The sequence below is a fragment of the Meleagris gallopavo genome, chromosome 1 (genome assembly GCF_905368555.1).
Source record: "Meleagris gallopavo chromosome 1, MGAL_WU_HG_1.1, whole genome shotgun sequence".
NCBI lineage: Eukaryota > Metazoa > Chordata > Aves > Galliformes > Phasianidae > Meleagris > Meleagris gallopavo.
Genome location: NC_139404.1, coordinates 175,114,668 through 175,132,461, shown reverse-complemented (window position 1 = coordinate 175,132,461; position 17,794 = coordinate 175,114,668). Strand labels below are relative to the sequence as shown.

Here is a 17,794-nt window from a genome sequence, read left to right as displayed (position 1 = left end):
ATCACTGTCTATAAATACCTGAAGTGAGGGTGCAAAAAGACAGAGACAGGCTCTTTCTAGTGACACTCAGTAAGAAGAATAAGGCAATGAGCACAAAACAAAATACAGAAGACTCTGACTGAACATCAAGAAACATGTTTTTCTTGTGCAGGTGATGGAGCACTGGTATAGTCTGCCTGGAGGCTGTGGAGACTTCTCTCCTTGGAGAACTCCAGAAGTTGCCTGGATGTGGTCCTGGGTCTGCTCTGGGTGTTCCTGCTGGAGCAGGAGTTAAGCCAGGTGACCTCCAAAAAGGCCTTCCAACCTCAGCCAACCCATGATTCACTGAAGTGATGATATGGAGCTTAGGTACCAGAACTACAAAACCGCAGACAAGATAGATTCCAGCTTAATCAAAGGAGGACAACACGTGCCATGCAAACTGTAGAGGTTTACCACACTGAGATGAAATGCCAGATTAACGTGTGGTTGCTGGGGGGTAAGGAAGAAGAGTTCTGAAACTATGATTTTTTTTCTGTAAAAGAAATTCTTTGCTAATACAGAAAAGCAGAAACAAGAAACGAATGATATTACTTCACGCAAAGAGTTGACGTGACATATTACACAAGGAAAACAAATAACTGTCTACTTATTCCTCATTCTCAGTGCTCCCTGAACATATGGATTGTCTCCACGATCTTATTCCATGATGAAGAGCATGGGAAGAAGGCTTTCTGATAAGTATTTTGAAATACTCTGTCACTATCCAAAGAGGGGAAAGAAATCAGTCTGTAACAGTTCAGTCTTTTGGAAAAAGCACAATACTTAACCGCCCACACATGAAAATAGATGTAACAGACTACATTGGCTTGAGGCAGACTTCTCAGGGGAAATAGTCCCTTACCCTAGCTAATGTTTTAAAATGTCACAATCTAATGTTTAGAGTACCATGAGGCTCTGATTAGACAATCACTTTAATAACAATAGCATAAAGTTAATGTCAGCCATTTCTGGTAGAGCACTGTCAGAATATAACCTCTCCTGCATCTAATGAAAGGTGTATGTTAATGTCACTTTTGCCAATGAAAAATAGAAAGAAAAAGTTCTGCAAAAACATTTTTTGTACAAAATGCCAAAAAAGAGTTTCTGGTTCTGATCCCATTTTTCTTTCTCCACCTCTGCCTTCCCTGCTACAGCAGCGTGAGAACAAAGGTCAAAGACGAAGATTTTGGAAAATCTTCAATAGTGTCTTATGACACAAGTCTGATGTTTAAATTATTTCTGGACAACGCTGACAGCAGTCCATGGCAACTATTATACTTTAAGTAATCTTATAATTGTAGTTTGGTTTGAATTTATTTTCTGCTTGTCACTGCAGTGTCACAGAAGTTCACAGAATATCCTGCACTGGAGGGAATTCCCTCCAGTGAACCCATATGAATCATCAAGTCCAACTCCTGGCTCCACACAGGACCACTCCAAATTCAAACCCTGCGTCTGAGAGCACTGTCCAGGTCTCACTGAATGGCAGCACAGCCCTCTAGTTTGTCAGCTTCTTAGCTTCATATCATCAACAAACTTGCTGAAGTGGACTCTATCCCTTCATCCAGGTCTCTGATGAAGATGTTAAACAAGACATAACCCAGCACCAATCCCTGCAGAACACCACTAGCTAGGCCTCCAAGTAGACCATGTGCTGCTGATCACAGCCCTCTGAGCTGTGCCAGTCATCCAGTTCTCAGTCCACCTCTCTGTCCACTCATCTAGCCCACACCTCCCAAATTTACCTACAAGGACATTACGGGAGAAAGTGTCAAAAGCCTTGCTGAAGTCAAGGCAGACAACATCTATTTTTCTTCCCTCATCCACCCATCAGGTGATGACATAACAGAAGGCTAGAAAATTAGTCAAGCATGATTTCCCTTTCATGAATCCATGTGGACTATTTCTGATAACATTCTTCCACTTGATTGGAGATAATTTCCCAAATAAGCTGTTCTATCATGTTCCTAGGGACAGAGGTGAGGCTGATTAGCCCGTAGTTTCCTCCTTGCACTTTTTGAAGACTGGAGTGACACTGGCTTTCCTCCAGTCTTCAGGCACCTCTCCTGTTCTCCATGACCTTGCAAAGACAATACAGAGTAGCTTGGCAACCATTTCTGCCAGTTTCCTCAGTACTTGTAGGTGCATCCCATCAGGCCCATGGGTTTGTTTTCATCGAGTTTGCCTAGATGATCTCTGACCAGATTCTCCTCAATCAAGGAAGTCTTCTTTTCCCCAGACTCTCTCTCTTCAGGAAAGTTTAGGATTCCTGAGGGGCAGTCTCAGCAGTAAATACTTATAGAGGATCATATCTTAGTAATTTGATCCCTTTTCACGACAAGGTCGGTGGATGAAGGGAAAGCAGTGGATGTAATTTTTCTGCGTTTTAGCAAGGTGTTTGGTACTGTTCCCACAGCATCCTTCTGAACAAACTATCCAGCTGTGAGATATGCAGGTTCACACTACGCTACGTGATGAACTGTAAGTGAAGTTACATCTGGCTTGCATCCTCAGCAAGTTCACCGATGACACTGAACTGGGAAGTACTGCTGACTCTCAGGAGGGACAAGAAGCCTTTCAGAGGATCTAGATATATTGGAACATTGAGAAATTATCAACAGTGTGAAGTTCAACACAGGAAAATGCTGGGTTCTATATCTGGGGTGGAGCAGTGCCGGACACAGGCACAGGCTGGAGCCTACTGGCTGGAAAGCAGCTCAATAGGAAGGGACCTGGAGGTGCTGGTTACAGCAGCATGATTCCCTTGCTATACTTAGCCCTGATGCAGCCTCACCTTGAGAATTCTGTGCAGTTCTGGGCTCCACAAAAGAAAAAGGATGTTAAGGAGCTCGAATGTGCCCAAAGGAGGGCACTGCAGCTGGTGACAGGACTGGAGCCATGTCCTGTGAACAAGGACTGAGAACATTCAGGCTGCCAAGCCTGAAGAAGAAGCCAACACATGACCTCTTTGCTCCCTGGGGTGAGGAAGCAGAGGGTGTGCCAGGCTCTGCTATTGGGAACCAATGGCAGGTAAGGAGTGGCACAGAGCTGAACCACGGGAGGGCCAGATTGGGCATTAGGAATAACTTCAGTACCATGAGGGTGGTCAGACACTGGAACAGGCTTCCTAGAGAAGTGGTTGATGTCCTTTGCCTGTCAGTGTTCATGAGACATTTGGACAACACCCTTAGTAATACGCTTTAAGCTCTGGTTAGCTGTGAAGTGGTCAGGAACTGGAACCAACAATCCTCGATCTTTCTAGGATCCTTTCAGCTGAACCTTTTACTGTATTCTATTTTATTTCATTAGAATTAATATCACAAATTAAAATGAATATGGGGTCCTGAAAAAAAGCGACTGTTCTGAGAAGCAGGTAGAACCTCTTCAAAATCTTTAACACCAGTCAATAACAACCAGCAAGTAATCATTCTGGACAATAAAATAAAGACCTAATTTCCAACTTTTCGATTCAGTCCTACCTTTTATATAAACCCCCTTGCTACATCAAGATCAACTATCACTGAAGAAAGTCCAACCTCAAACTTGCACTGATTCCAGGAAAACTTTCTTTTGGGGCTTATTTACGAATTAGCCAAAACCTCAGATAACTGAAGCTAATGTCCTATAACCAAAAATTCAGTTCTTGGAATTATTATTAATAGATGATCTTGCCTTTCAGTGGCAAGAACAAGCATATGATGGGATTTTTTCTGAGTCCCTACTTCCAAGATTTAATGCTAATCACTGCAGAATTAAAGGTGTAGCACTAGGTATTAAATAACAACAGTGAAAAGGGAAGAAAATAATTTTAAAGCCTTGACTCCTTCCCAAAGAAAGAATGCTCAATGAGCAGAACAGGAAATCCTACAATCTCTTTTAGATATGTAAAACTCAGGTCTGGCTGGAGGATGTGGGTGGAAAAGTACTTGGAAAAGTTTGCAGACAAACTACATGCTCCCTATTGGAGATTCGTGCTTGATTCCAGGCACTCCAACAGTAGCAGCCATTAGCAACTTCGTCATTTCCAGATGACAAAAAAAAAGCATCTGTTTGCTGGTAAATGATTCCCTAACCTCAGTTATTCACTTCATCACTTTAGCGAAACTGCAAGAACGTAACATTTCTCAGGCACAATATTTCAGTGTTCAAATCTGTATTAATCTAAAACACCTCAGCACAATTTCTTGGCAGCTATGGCAACTGAGACTGTGACAGCAAGCCAAACTTCTCTTCCCTCAGTCCTTTGAATAAAATTTCTGTGGTTTTCAAGGATTTGGGATTGTTTTTTCAAAACACTCCGTAACCCTGGCCAGATTATCTAAAATACTGCATAAAAATCTAAGATGCAGACTTCTATCAATAGACTTTTTAAATGCTACATAACACAGATAAAGATTGTCTGTGTAGGATGCAGAGCCTTTTTGAGAGCAGATCCAAGACTGTAAAATGAATTTCACCTGAAGCTAAAGGGGAAACTCAAAGTTGACCATCTTCTAACCCAGGTGTATGACATTTCTCTGATCTCTTTTGTTTTTTCAAATGGGAAATTCATCTGAAAATGCACGCAGCAGCCTCTCAACAAAACCCCAGCTAAACAAGTCATTCCACTGCACGTTTTCTTTGTGGATAGAACAAAAAAAAAAAACAAAAACTTTAGTTAAATGCTTTAGTTAATGAATTAACTGATAGTGGCTGACCCTACATCAAAAGGAACAGAATTCCCAAGTGCCTTAGCTTAGCCTGCGCCAAATCTCTTCACTCTTCAGAGCAAAGCAACCTCCATAATCTGCATGTTAATAGCTACTGATGATCCTAATGTGTATTTTCATACTATATGTTATGGCAGTAGCCACAGAGAATCACTTTATGCAAGATTTTCAAGCTGTTATCAACTGCAGACTTGAATAGCTGTCTAGTTTTTTTTTCTATTTAAAGTGGTACAAAAGTCAAGCAAACCAGCAAGAAGCAGCTGCTTTAAAATAAACATTTTCTGGTCACTCTTTGGAAAGCTGCCTCTGCATTTGCTCAGCCAAGTTACAACTTTTATCTCCAAAGGAAATGCATTGATGTGTTTTTGGGAAAAGAAATAAGAGGAAGTTAATACAGCTCAAACTATGCTAACAGGCATTGTGCTACCCATAAGGGTTCTGCTAAGGGTTACTGCTACTAACAAGAAAGGTTAGTGCTCTGGAAACACACTGCTAAAATTTCCATTGGAAACGAGTGAATAACTGGAGCTTCATTTGGTGACAGAAGCTATAGGGAAGAGCCAGAAGAACGGTTTTCTTCTGTGCCATAATTTGCAGCTTGTTTGCTGCAGCATCTAAGCAGTCAGGAAGAATTCAGTGAGGACGGTGATGCACACAGCATATTAACATCAGTAGGAGAACATTTTATCGATGTCTCTAAAGCAGGCAAGTGCATGGAGACACGATTAAAGTCTTTCCTAAGGAAGAGAAAGGGTTCACGTCACCTAAGCAAGCACAGGCAAGAATCAAATATCCTGCCTGGATATCCCGTCCTTCAAAACATGAGCTCTGGGCAGCAAGGAAGGTGATTCAGAGTGCTTAAAACAGACACTTAGGATGCTGTGTCCTCAGAGAAAGGTGGATACAATTCTGAGGCCATGCATGCTTAGCAGGGTATTATAACTTGAGCTACCTAGCAGAAGTCTTGAACTGAGATGTGCCTGAGCTTCTTGCTCCTCTCTGAAACTTAACGCTTCTCTGGCTGAACTGCATAGCTGAATCCCAACATGATGAACAGCACAGCTTATTTCTAAGAGAAGAAGCCTTTGAAATGTAGGTGAAGGAATTGGAGAATGGTGATCTGATGCATCACAACAGAACCTTGCAAAGAAATACACGCTGTAGTCAAAAGATTTCTTTTCTTGGGTATCAGAGGTCAAAAACACAGTTATGAACTGATTTTTGATACCTGCAGTCAAGAGTACATTTTCGGAACCACTCCTGAACTTAAGCACTTAATTTTCTTAAGTCCTTTTGTGAAACTTAAATGATCTGTATGCATTTCTGGAAGAGCAGAAAAAAGGAAATAACAATACAGATATAACCATCAGAAAACACAATGATGAATCTGAAAAACCATTTCTTGAAATTCAGACATTTTTACACTACTAGATTTTCAAAAAGATTGCTTCTTGTTTGGATGTGGGAAATATCATACTCCTAAAAAAAAAAGGAAGGGTGCCATTATAGAAATCTTGCTTGAACAAATCAGAAACAGTGTCAAAAATATATAAGTGAACTCATCTTTAAAGTATTTTCCTCTACATCAAACTTTCAGTTAAAAAAAATATATCAAGAATTAGAAATAATCCTCTTTATTTTAACAGTGAACCTTCAGTTACCTTGTTGAACCTGCACAACTGCATAATGCAAGTTATGCTCAAACGTCCAAAACTGTGAAAGACCAAGACAAAAAAAAACAAAAAAACAAAACAACAGCAACAAAAAAACCCAAGTCTGTTCTGCTTTCGTTTTGTCTTAAGACATATTCCAATATCTCACTTCACTCTGAATGTCTGAATTCAAACCCTGGAGCATTTGTACTTATAACAAACCCTAGAAAGAATGAAAATTTTCTTATGCACTTTATTGCAGAATGTAAGCCCAGAAAGTTTAGAATGAAAAAGCCTAGTACTCTCCTAAAGAAAGCAGAAATATCAAAGAAAACAGTAGATTCTTTGATGTAAATTCCTGCTTAATATTAAAGGATAAACTATGTTCAAAAATCCAGACACCTCACTTTTACAGTATGCAGCCCAGCAATATTTTTAAAAGAAGCAATGTAGCCAAACCAATTTCAAAACCAATTTAAAAAAAAAAAGAAGTTAACTGACACAGTGAGGTTTGGTTATTCTTCAAGAACAGCAGGCTTCAAACAAAAAGGCTGTGTCTCTGTGAAGAACAAAGACGTAGTATGTCATTATAAATAATTATTTCTAAGCTTGCATGACTTCACTGAGTCTAAATAAAATACAGACTTTTAAAATCACTTTCATTTAAGCTGTGTATTTGGAAAGAAACTCAGACTGTTTTGTGTAGCGTGACTTTCATCTATTTCAATAAGGATGCTTTTGATAAGCTTGGACATTAGGGATATTTGAGTAATATTGCTGCTCTTCAGAGCTAAGCCTTCTGACTCTTAACAATTGCAAATGAGTCCCTAGGCAAGAATTCTTATCTGTGGCTATTAAATGTGGTCCCTGATAAATCCCAGTGCTTTGTTTTTGCTTTTGAGAAAAAAATATTATCCTGTTGGCTTCCATGAAAATTCAGAACACTAAGTGAACCATCTTTAATGAAACAGATTCTCTCAAAACTTTCAAATAAACTTGAAAAAAACGTGAAAAAAAAACTTCTTAGTAGAAGATAAAAGATAAACCCCTCAGGTTAACTTAAAGAGATCAAGACAAGGAAAACCCCTTCCAATTTTCATTACATGCCAGACTATGAAATTTAATTCTTTACCTCAAGGGAGACTATTAACCATGATTTATAGAAGACTCTGAATTTCTTAAAAAATAGTAATAATACTAGAAAGCCTTTGTACTCTCATCAACCATAAACTAGCACCTGTATCCTTTTTTCCTTCTGTTAATTGTACTTTTTAGACTATTATGGAGGACGTCAGGGGATAATTCAGAATACTGATTTGCTATTGACACTGTATATGACTTTTAGATTGACTTTGTTTTTATATCAAACGACAATTTCTTTGACATTCCACAGCAATTTGAATAAATAATTCTTGAAATGTATATTCTGCTTTTGAATGACTCATCATGCAAATAAAATATGCTGAAGTCAGGAAGAATGACCACTGACTTTAGAGCTTCTTACCATGCTTCTAACATATATTATGCTTTGCCTGTATTACAGTAACTTCTTTAACTCTTGGGTAAAGAAGTTAACAAACTAAGTAGTCAGAGATAACAGGAAGAAAAGGGTAACAAATTATTTGTGAAATTCCTTCACTGGGATGTTTCAAAACATTGTGTGTAAACCACCAAGTAGTAGCATCTTCTAGAGTATACAGTGCAAGTTTGAACACATAACAAAACTCACAATTTTCTGAGCTTTCCTCACAATCACAGTTCTACAACGAACAATATAGCAAGGCTTTTCAGTAGCTTTCTTTTTTTCCTCCAAAAACACTAGTCCACCAGTTTAGTGACTGGTAAGTCGATTTAATAGAAGACATACCTTCTCTTGCTTATAAATAGATAGTTATAGAAAATTTTCCTTCCCTATGGGCATTTTGGTTGAAAGATTTCCTGATTCTTTTAAAAATCTGCATTGTTTTTTTCATTTCAGGTTTCAATTTGAACAGAAGTGACAGTTTTCTCACATATTCCACAAATGTTCTGGGCTGTTTTTCCACTCAACATTCCCAATAGAAAACATTCTTTCATAAAGCTAAAAATAATGCAGTTACAGCTTTTAGTGTGTGTGCCTTCAGAAACATTCACAGCCATGTTCAGGTACCTTTATATTGCCCCTGCCCCTGAAAAACAAATGTGCTTCCCTGCGAGCCAGACTTTTATGTACAGTCCCAACACAAAAGGAGTGAATTGTTCCTAGATTCTGCTGAGCTGGTTACCCCAGGATCCAAAATGCCTCCAGTTGTCATGGTGGCTTCTCTTTCCTACAGAGCAGGAAACTGGATTATTTTGGTATTGATTTGTTCATCCCCAAGGCAGTCTTACTCATTTTTGCAGTCCCAAAGCAACAGAGAGCGCAGACAGCAAGACCCTGAGAGCACATCCCAATTGTTTCTTGAATAAAGTCAAAATGAATTACAGCCAACAAAGTCAGCCCGGTCTCATAAGCAACAAAGGTTAGGAAAACAGGAGTCAGCACCAAATATTGCAAGCTTACCACTGACAGTTCTTAAAAAACTTCTATGCTTCAGTCAGAAGTGGCTTAATATAGTTAACCCCAACTTCAAGACAAATAACTGACTGTAAAAGAGTCTCTTCCATCAATTTTTATTTATTTTTTAATGACCCAAATGAAATCATCAGGGCTACTACATCTTTGCAGGATCAGGGCCTTGAGAATTACTTATAACTTCAGCAGCACTTACTGAGAAGTAAGAGGATTTAATTAATATCATGGTACTTGCCTGCACTAAAACTCAACAGCATTATTTTATAATACACATATTAGACATCTTGTTACTTGTTAGAGGCTGAAGCATGTTCCAGCATTCACTGTTTTATTACCCTTAGCCTGCCAAAATTCTTGAGGTTCGTCTAATTATTCTATCTCCTTTTAAGATATTTCTGCCATGGATTTCAGACTTTTGTCTCCAGTTTCTGTCAAATGCACAACATTAGTCTGTTTTAAGCTTAAAGCCAGAGAGGATACTTAACATCATTTTCTAAAAAAAAGAAACTAAAAAAAAAAAAGGAAGTAAACTATCCTACTATTCTGTTACCATCAATGGGAGACTTGCACTTTTTGAAGTAGAATCAAGTTTCCAGGGAAAAGACTTGGTGAAAGCTGACAGAAACAAAACTTTTGTAGTTTATAGAAAGAAAAATGCATTTCCTGAGCTAAGTCTGGAGCTCCGCCTGCTGTTCACCTTAGAAAACAGCAGACACGTTCAGTAAACTACAGGAGTGAAAGGGACAAGTCTTACAGTCCAAGTGCACACGGCAGATTAAAACCTGGAGAAAAAATAAAAAAGTAATACAAGATCACATCAGGATCACATTGTCCAGTGTTTGCTCACAATATTTATGTGAAAATATGGTTGTATAGACCAAAACAGGGAACAGAGTATTCTCCCAGCAGACATAGGCACTGTCTCAAGTATTTCTTTCATCCTTAGGGATGCATGTGTGACATGCTTGAACACTGCTATACTAATTAAGCACTAAAACTCTCTACACCCTTCTCTTATGATTGTTAAGATAATTTACACCTTACATACTCAACAGTAACAACAAAACTACGGTTCTATACATCAGCTGGAGCCACAAAATAACTGTAGCCCAAAAGAAACACTCAAAAGCATGCACTTGGTTTCTTTTTAAACAGAAATATTTTTCTACAAAAAGCAGAAGAAATGAAATTCATAGTAATACAGAAATCTATCACACGAACGACTGAATGCCAAAACACAACAGAGACAAAAATGAAAACCATGCTCTGCACACAGTACTACTACAGACTTAACCACATCACTTTCGTAAAAGGCATAAAGCTGGAAGTACATTTCTGCCCCCTTCAATGAAAAGAAAACAAAACAACACAACAATGCAGTGAAGAAAAGATTTTTTTCTCTTCCCTTTGTGAAAGCAGCACAGCTTTAAATTCTCTTTTCCAACACGATAAAAGGTCAGCACCGCTGATCCAATGAACTCAACATGCAGCACTCCTGCCTTTCTGAGCTGCCATCTCTTTTCTCATACACAGTTTAAGTCTGTGTGGTGGACCTATTAGATTTATTTCTTAGTCTTTGCAAAACAGATGAGAATGAATTCTACCCACAAAGAGTGAAAACCTAACCAAGAATGTTCTGTTTTAGGTCCATAAAAGGGGATGATAAATACAAGTTCAGTAAAGAAGTAAACTAAATTATTGCTTGAAGAGGAGTTAGATTGTATTCTGTGATCCAGATTTATTTTTAAACATTACTGCAGTTCAGCTAAGAGCTAAAAGCAAACTGAAAACAAGGATTTTCTGTCTCTTGTAAAACTATTTTATCCTCTTGTATCTCCAAAGAGGACTTTCCCGTGAAACAACAGAAGAGCCAAAAATTTATAGGCATTCCAACAGTAACTAAGCAATGTTGCAAACAACTGCCTCTTCGCACATTCTTTATATTTTCATATTGAAGTAAGTTTTCAAAGAAGGAAACCCTGTTCACACTGCTACTTTCATTATATTACTGCAAGGAATGAAACAAAGGCACTCATTTACATTACAATCAACGAACATAAGGAGCTTACCTCTCAGCACGAAGGACGCCACTGTAGTAAGGATGATCCCACGGCATCAATTTCTGAAAGAGAATTCCAGCTTATAATTACAATAATGAACAGCAAGTGAACCCAAAGTAAACATTTTCTTTTCCTTCGCATATTTTTTGCAATTTCTGCAAGTCACAGAACTTTAAATCACGGTGGGAAACAATCAGTACTAAATTTATCTTAATCCAGAATTTGAGAAGTTATTTTAACAGCCTGCATTAAGATCATACATCTTACTCAAATACACACTGGGATCAGACTCCAAGAAAAAAATAATCACTTTGTATCAGCCAACTACCACCACGGGCTCAGTGCTTGGTTTTAATACTAATAGCAGCTCGGAAGTCAAAAAGCATTTTAAAGCAGAAGATGGAAAGCACCTCTTTGTTATCACACTAGGCATTGCATATGAAAATTGAGTTGATTTCTCATATAGAACATGGTTAGCTTATGCTATATCAAAAAATAAGTGTAAATTTAACTTACTGAATTCTGAGGGTTAAGCTTCATTTTCATCTTCGTCATCATTTCAAAATCTTTTTGAGTTCTGAAAAATAATTGTATGATGAAAAACTTCTTGAATGATTTTTTTAGAAATGGAATGTAGCATACAAGAATACTCTGTTCTACCATCAGGGATTGGAAGTACTCTATAAAACATCAGGTCCATATACTACAGTACAAGAACTTTCCTTTCTGCTTTTCTCATTCAAATACTCTCAATCAAATCTTTCTTACCTCTCTTCGAAAGAAAGAGAATGCTTGGGATGTGCACAACCACATGAGAAATGTGGTTGTGCACAACCCAAGCATTCTCTTCTGACAAAATGACCCCATTAATACACAGTGATGAGAGTGTTTTGTGCTGTATGGAACCAAGGGGAAGAAAGCAGGATAAAGGGGAATTTGTTCATAGATGTAAAGTACATATATGAAGTTGTGCATATGGGAAAAGTCCGTAGAGGTGTCCTTCAATACTTAACCACTGTCTTCTTGTTTGCTGTTGCCTGCATTTCTTGTCACATTCCTTGTATTCAGTTTTGGCTATTCTCCAATCATAGCCACAAAATATATTTTAATAATTCACCTCAGAACTCTGAGACAGTCTTGCTTTTTATTTCATCAAAACATAAGCAGCAATGACTGATTTTGTAATACATGAATCCCTCTGCTCTTGAAATACAAGTCTGCTTACAAAAATATCTTAATGAAAAGACATACCTTTCAGACAACTGGTCAGAAAGCTTCTCTAGAAACTGTGTTACTGTCTCTAGAAGTGCGGGGGGGAGGAAAAAAAAAGAGAAAAAAAAGAAAAAAAAAAGGTGATTCAGTCCCTTAAAGGGTGTCGCATTTATATCAGAGCTTCCCAAACAAACAAACAAAAAGGATCCTTAGAACGTAAGAGCATAAAAACAATCTGGTTGTTTTTAGAATAAGAAATCGTATCATTGACCACTGCACCACCATTTCAAGGGAATTCGGTACCATATTTATATTATGTCACTATAGGATAATGGCAACTTTGTAATCTGAAGACTGAATACTGATTCTGAACAAAAAATACCAGACCCTATTCATACTATTGCCAATTACAAGGAAACATGAGTATTTCATACAGCAAATAGCAAATGAAATAAGAAACTTCACTAGAAGAAATATGTGTAAACTTAGCAAAACAAACTAGCAGCTTTTAACATCACACCTAACACAGCTCGCTTTCTCAGCTTATTGTTCCACACATGTCTTATACCTGGATTTTTGGCCATTGTTCCCTGAAGAGCCCTGTGGGCAAAGGTCTCATACCCAACCAACTGTGCCAGACTGTTTCGGCTAGCAAGCAGTTCTTCTAGACAGTTTAGTTGCTCAGCATTTGGGTAAAGAAAAATCTTGTAAGCAGCTTCTCGTACCTAATATGGAAAAAAAATAATAATAATAATAAAGTCACATTATTACAGTCTAACTCCTAAAGAAACAAGCAATGCAACTAAAAATCTGGTATTTGTTGATATTGTTAGAAAAAGCCCAAAGTATTTTAATAATAGTAATTATGACTCTTTGTCAATTACTGCTCTCTTACTCATTAAAGATGAAATGCAGTGAGACAACATAACAGTTCAAGAGTGCTAAAAGGGATCCTGTTCTCCACTCCTGTCAACAGTCCCCTCCTTATTGCCTCTCTTTGTGCCAACATCTGTGTTTCTCAGACCATTCTGTGAACTGTCTTAGCTCATTAAAAGCTCTGAAAATTGTCCTTTGCATGTCATTCAAACTGGCTCCTGGAAGGATCTGATGAGAACCAGAGACAGGATCAGGGGAAAGACAGAGAGGAAAAGAAAAGCCTCATTTCTCTCAAGGTAGCAAGCTATTAGTCTGTCCATCTGCTCATGGACAATTGGCCTTTCTCCTATTTCTGATTTATTTTTATTATACCTCAAAAAAGTCTCCTCAGCAACCTCGGTAGAATGCTTTTTCTATTTCACAAACCAATTTAAGAAGACCTTTACATTGTACATTTTGTACAAAGGGAAGGTGCAGCCAGACCCTTTTTGGTGCAGAGCAAGAGGATGAGATGTAACAGACACAAGCTGGCAGATAAATATTTCCCATTCAATACCATGGAAAAAAACAATAAGTGGACAAACACTAGGGGTACAGGTTGCCAAGCAAGATGGTACAATCTCCATGCTTCGAAAGCGTTCAAAATTCAACTGGATATTGGCCATGAGCAACCTGACCTACTTGATCCCACTCTGAACAGGATAAGGCTTGAACTGACAAGCTCCAGAGGTCCCTTCCAATCTGTATTTTATGATTTCCAGAGAGCCTCTTCAAATACCTGACTCATAGAATTGCAATCTTTACTGATGTATTACTGGACGCTTAAGTAGCAATTCTGCAGATCATACTGTTTTCAGGACAAGTTTATAAATGACACGCAGTGAGTATTTTTCCTTCATTTACATCCTCTCAGTGCCACTATTTTAATTCATTTTTCATTTCTTACAGAGAACAAACAATTCAGCTTGGATTCTACTACAGTCAGCTTTTCTCTTTTTCGTGATAAACAAGATTTCAGTCACCTCAATTACTTTATGTGAGAAGATTTGGGAGTTGTAATATGTTCCTAGATTCACATCTAAAAGACTAGATAACCACTGTCACATTTCAAAGAATCTAAATCCATCAAGTATCATCAACAATAACTAAAGTAGGATTATTTGGGATAATTCACGTTGGAGGGGTCCTAAAGAGGTTTCTAGTCCAACCTTGTACCGAAAGCAGTGTCAGCTATAAGGTAAAATCAGTTTACACAAAGCTTTATCTGTTTGGGTCTTGAAAATCCCCACTGATCAAGAGACAGTACAACCTCTCTGGGCATTCTGATTTATTCCGTGGATATCCTCATAATGAAGAAGTTTCTCCAGTTGGAATTTCTAATTTCCAATTGTGCTTCCAAGTCACTCCAGTATGACACTGTCCTTCTTGGGAGAAGTAGTGAGGGGTGTCCCAAACTGGATGCAGCAATCTAGATGTGGTTTAAAGTATGCTGTATAAAAGGCTATAAACTTTTCCTTCAGTCTCTGGTTTTGCCCTTGTTCACCCAGCCTGTTCGCTTTGCCTGAGTCATTGCTGGCTCATGCTCAGCTTGTTGCCCAGCCACCCCTCATTGACACTAATAATTGGGGTTCTTCTCTGGTCTTCACAACCTTTCAAGGATCTCTCCAAACCCTTAGATGCACCTTGTCTGACTGCAAGGACTTGTGCAGGCTGAATTCTCTGAAACCATCCCAAACTGGATCCTCATCTATAGCTGGCTGTTCTTCTCTCTGAACTCTTTCACTTAGTACCCGAAAGACCTTGTTGCTGAACACCGAGGAGAAGAAAGCAGTTAGCATCTCAGCCTTATCTGTGTCTGCTGCAGTGAAGTCATCCATTTAACAGAATCACAGAATCATTAAGAGTTGGAAGGGACCTTTGAAGGACATCTAGTCCAACCCTCCTGCAATGCACAGGGACACCTATAGAAAGATGAAACTGCTCAGAGCCTGGTCCAGCCTGGCATTGAATGTCTACAGGGACAGAGCTTCCAACACATCTCTGGGCAATCTGTGCCAGTGCCTCACCGCTCTCACTGTAAAAGATTTTTTCTTTACATCCAACATAACTTCTAAGTTTTTCACTGATTGATCCTCTGTTTTCCATATGCATATGCCTGAATACCAATTAAAATAACTAATATGCTCTTCTGCTAAAGAGTATGCCAAAGCTGACTTGGGTAGTACTCACCAGATCATTGGGACAGTCAGCGTGCAGACCAGCAACTTCTAAGTAATTGCCTTCGGTTGCAAAATTAGACCGAATATGCTCTGGCAAAACACGTTTGTCAATCTTGTTGGGAAGGTGAGTTCCTGTCAGAAATTCGTTACACAAATCCAATATTCTGACGTTGAGGTCGACTGCCTTTTTACGCTGTAAAAAAATTCAAGTACAAAATACATAGGATCTTCAGATATTAAGTTTAAAAAAACCTTAAACTTCCCAGAAATGATGCTGAAAATGCTACATTTAAGATCAGACTTACAGCATCAACACATTCTTAAGGTATAGCTGAAGTCAACAAAGGAAAGATGAGCTACTCAAACATACTTCATATAAAGAACAGCCAACTAACATCTAAAACAACATTAAAAAAAGCCCACTATAGAAATGACTTAGGATGGAGAAAATTCATCTCTTCTGATTGACACCAAATTCTCCACAGAAGGCAAAGGGCTTTTCAGAGGACAAATTGGCCCAGAATCACATTTCATATCCTGTATGTATTGTTATCTGGTCTTTGGTGGTAGTCATGAAAATTTCTATACAGGTGTTGTAGCAAAAAATTACCTTTTCTTCATCCAAATGAATGCCACTGATCTCAAAATCAAACATAAAAAGTTCTGCCACTCGCCTAAAAATACAGTAAATCCCTGTTAAAACAGCCTCATTTGATACTAAGCATAATTTCTTCACAACTTTTATATTAGTTATGTTTGATATATTTAATAGAGGATATTATTTATTCCACAAGTATTGCTGTTACAGACAGACTTCCTATGTTTTAAGCCCTTAACAGTTTACTCAATGAATCAAAATTTTTCCTTTGTAGTTGTTTAGTCATCTGCACTGAAAGTAATCTTTCAAAATAATTCTACTACTTAATCTAGGTATTCAGCCAATTTGTGCAAATTACCTTTTTAATTTGACAATTCATTTATTCTAAATGATCAGAAAACAATCTCTTCAAATCTATCATATTTGATTATATGGAAAGAGGGATCAAGGAAATAACTTACTTGTAACATGAGCAAACATTAGGCATTAAACTTGTCTAACCACGTCAGGAAAAAAATAATCAAAAACTGTAAGTACATAAACAGCTAACAAAATGTTTTATGTCAATCATAAAGTAAGCTTTAAACATACTGATAATCTGATTTTGAAAGAAGAAAAACCATCTGCAGCTCACAAGTTCCATTAATAAATGCATTCTTATTTTTTCCTGAAACATCAACAATGGTATTATGTACTAGAAATTTTTCTCCTGGACTCTTGACTAAGCCTAAAAATCAAAAGAGGCACCTGATATTCTCAGACTGAATAAAGCTCCTTGATTTCAGATTCTACAAACTGAACTCAAGTGGTGTAAGTCTGTTCCCTATTTTTATTGCTAAACACTTACTTTGATGCATACATCACAGAAGTGCACCTCATTTTAATCAAGCTGCTATTATTACAGAAAATCTTGAACTCTCATTTTTTTATTTTCACAGATATCAGTAAAGCTGTGCTCTGCAGTCACAGGGGCATGCTCCAAGACTGCAGAACTACAACTTTTAACTCACATACAGGTAATTCAGTAATAATCAACACATTTGTCACAGAGATGTGGTATGTTTTCCAGTTGGACAAAACACAAACTATATGTTCAGTAAGGAATGAGATATACTATCTAAACACCTAAACCTATAAACATTAATAAGTACCTGGTTTCTGGATCGAGGGAATTCATAACAACTTCATCAGCTAACAACCGTCTCAAACTCTGGCAGAGTTCAACATCTGTATTTAATCTGGAAAGACAGAAGAAAAGAATCATACATTCGCATCCACTATAAATACTTCAGTCTCTTGATAGTACTACTTAAAGGCCAAGTTAAGTCTTTACCAAGATAACATTAAAACCAAAGTTCCTAGTTCACAAGAATACCTAAAAACTACAAATATACAACAAACAACATGTAGACAAATTAGCATGGAAATACATTTAGTGCTTCTGACAGGAAAATAATTCTGGATGTCATTTTGTGGGAAATACAAGTATGGTCTTTAGGGTCCCTTCCAATCCAAGTCATTCTATTATTCTATGATTCTGTTCTAAGAGATTCAGGTTAATTTGTGAACACTTTCTACAAATTTTAAATCAGAAATATCATTCAGATATTGAAGTCACATTGCTACAAATGGCACGTCCACTAAGCTCTTGAAAAACTGTTGCTAGTGAAAGGTTTCCCAAACACTCTGGCAAGACCAAAGCAACTGTTCTGCTGAAATACATTTCAGAAATTTCTCTTTAACCAGATATTTCAGTCACAAAGCTTACCAAACTGATATAATACCGGATCACAGAGGTAACTTTCAGGATTTCGAATTAAGATGTTAAAAAGAAAAAACAAAAACCAAGCAAATGTCCAGAAGCAGGTCCAAACTTTGAATGCAGAAGGTTTT

The 17,794-nt window shown here is 37.8% G+C and overlaps 1 protein-coding gene across 1 annotated transcript in view; it reads right to left on the bottom strand.

The window, feature by feature from the left end:
* Positions 1-17,794, bottom strand: part of MIPEP (mitochondrial intermediate peptidase) — a 69,491-nt gene that overhangs the window by 44,687 nt on the left and 7,010 nt on the right. Inside the window, 7 exon segments of the mRNA XM_019612068.2 lie at positions 11,006-11,058; positions 11,513-11,573; positions 12,248-12,296; positions 12,777-12,933; positions 15,314-15,496; positions 15,914-15,977; positions 17,053-17,139. Coding sequence (XP_019467613.2) covers positions 11,006-11,058; positions 11,513-11,573; positions 12,248-12,296; positions 12,777-12,933; positions 15,314-15,496; positions 15,914-15,977; positions 17,053-17,139 — 654 coding nt within the window.